The sequence below is a fragment of the Adiantum capillus-veneris genome, chromosome 12 (assembly GCF_014529385.1).
Source record: "Adiantum capillus-veneris isolate H3 chromosome 12, ASM1452938v2, whole genome shotgun sequence".
In the NCBI taxonomy this organism is placed as follows: domain Eukaryota; kingdom Viridiplantae; phylum Streptophyta; class Polypodiopsida; order Polypodiales; family Pteridaceae; genus Adiantum; species Adiantum capillus-veneris.
In genome coordinates, this window is record NC_140942.1 from 85,526,342 (window position 1) to 85,527,802 (window position 1,461).

Below are 1,461 nucleotides of genomic sequence, written 5' to 3' on the forward strand. Positions count from 1 at the left end.
CCCACCTTCAAGAAAGTTGCAACAAAGCTGATGCTTGCCTAAGGTATACTATGCCTAATAACAATGTTGGTTCTTACATCCCTAGCTAGTTTGGAGCTTCACCTAGTGTCATCTCATAAAACATAATTGTTTCATATTCCGGATATGAAAACATGTAAAGGAAGTAACACTTACAAGCGGCGGCACTCGTCGGCGCACTGTATCGACGACGGGAGTCGGTGGTGTCGTGAAAGAAGGTACCCTTGTCGAAGGCAAGCACATAAGCACGATCGAGGAGGACGTGAAGCTTGGTCCCGAGAGTGTCGATGATCCAAAACTTGCGTTCGCTGTCAACATGGAGAACAAAATAATGGTTTCGGGCATGCATGATGTACACCTTGTTAGGGAAGCTTCTGATACATTTATCAAACACTTTTCCAATGGGTCCGGCTAATAGATGATCTCCTACATCCCAATTAGTTGATCCAAGATTCTCCCTAGAGGGTGATCCAACATGGCCGCAAAACTCACGGCTAATGTGAAGCCGCCCCTTGAACTCAGTCTTTAGAACCTCATCCAGTTCTCGATATTCTGATTTTGTCTAAGAGCAGAAACCATGAAAACCCTAGTTAGAGCCTGCTCATGAGGCCAGCCGGCCGGCCGTAAACAGGCAGCTTACCTTAAAGTCTTCTTGGATTTGCATGACGGCCGGAAAGAGGGCGTCCAGGTTGTGGGACGACGGGGCGCTGAAGCCAGGGTGCAGAAGAATCCATTCGGCAACCATGCAGGCCAGCAGCGCGCAGGAGTTTCCGCAGCCTTCTTCGTACACCTGTGAACTTTGGTGCACGTTGCCCACCATCGCCGACACGGTCATCCTGTACTGCCCATTTGCCACCCGCGTGGGCCGCCATCGAAATGGCTCGTCTATCCACCTCCGCACCGACCTCCGCAGGTCCTGGGCGTTCCGTATTAGCGGCGACGGCCCCTTAAACCGCCGCGGCGTTTCCCCCTTCCATTCCCCCTTGCTCTCCCTTCTCCTCTTCGTCCCGCTCATCTCCTCTCCCTCTCTCTCTCTCTCTCTCTCTCTCTCTCTCTAGTGGCGGGATGTGTCGTTCTCTTTCTAGCCATTCACTTTGACAATGGCAATGCTGTTTCGCACGATCGGGGTTCGGACCCCGCCTTTTGCTCTTTGCAGGACTTGGATCCCTAGCTATGTGATAGCGGCTTTGGAAGTTGCCTCCCACTTTGCCACATACCGCAAAGTATGTGTCGCATAGTAGGTCTGCCAATGTTGAAAAACTATGAATTAGCTAGAATCACATGAGATTCTCTCTCTCTCTCTCTCTCTCTCTCTCTCTCTCTCTCAAGTGCAGGCTACGTGAGTCTAAGTTCTTCTCCCTCTCTTTCACTACATGGCGCGTGTGTGTCTTTTCCTTCTGTGAGTTGTAGGGCCTATGAGTCTATGTTCTTCTCCCTCTCTTT

At 50.8% G+C, this 1,461-nt stretch overlaps 1 protein-coding gene across 2 annotated transcripts in view; it reads right to left on the minus strand.

Moving 5' to 3' along the window:
* LOC147446069 (uncharacterized) overlaps positions 1 to 1,118 on the minus strand; it is a 2,038-nt gene extending 920 nt beyond the window's left edge. The window contains exons 1-3 of one of the 2 annotated variants that reach the window (XM_086526156.1): positions 659 to 1,118; positions 400 to 580; positions 1 to 326 (exon numbers count right to left, since the gene is read on the minus strand). The exon at positions 1 to 326 is cut by the window's left edge and continues 920 nt beyond it. In XM_086526156.1, the coding sequence (XP_086382282.1) occupies positions 109 to 326; positions 400 to 580; positions 659 to 1,033 (774 nt within the window). In that variant the 5' untranslated portion in view covers positions 1,034 to 1,118 and the 3' untranslated portion in view covers positions 1 to 108. Of the gene's footprint in view, positions 581 to 658 lie in introns of both variants that reach the window. The other variant, XM_086526155.1, reaches the window with a different exon arrangement.
* Between the last annotated feature and the right edge of the window lie 343 nt (positions 1,119 to 1,461).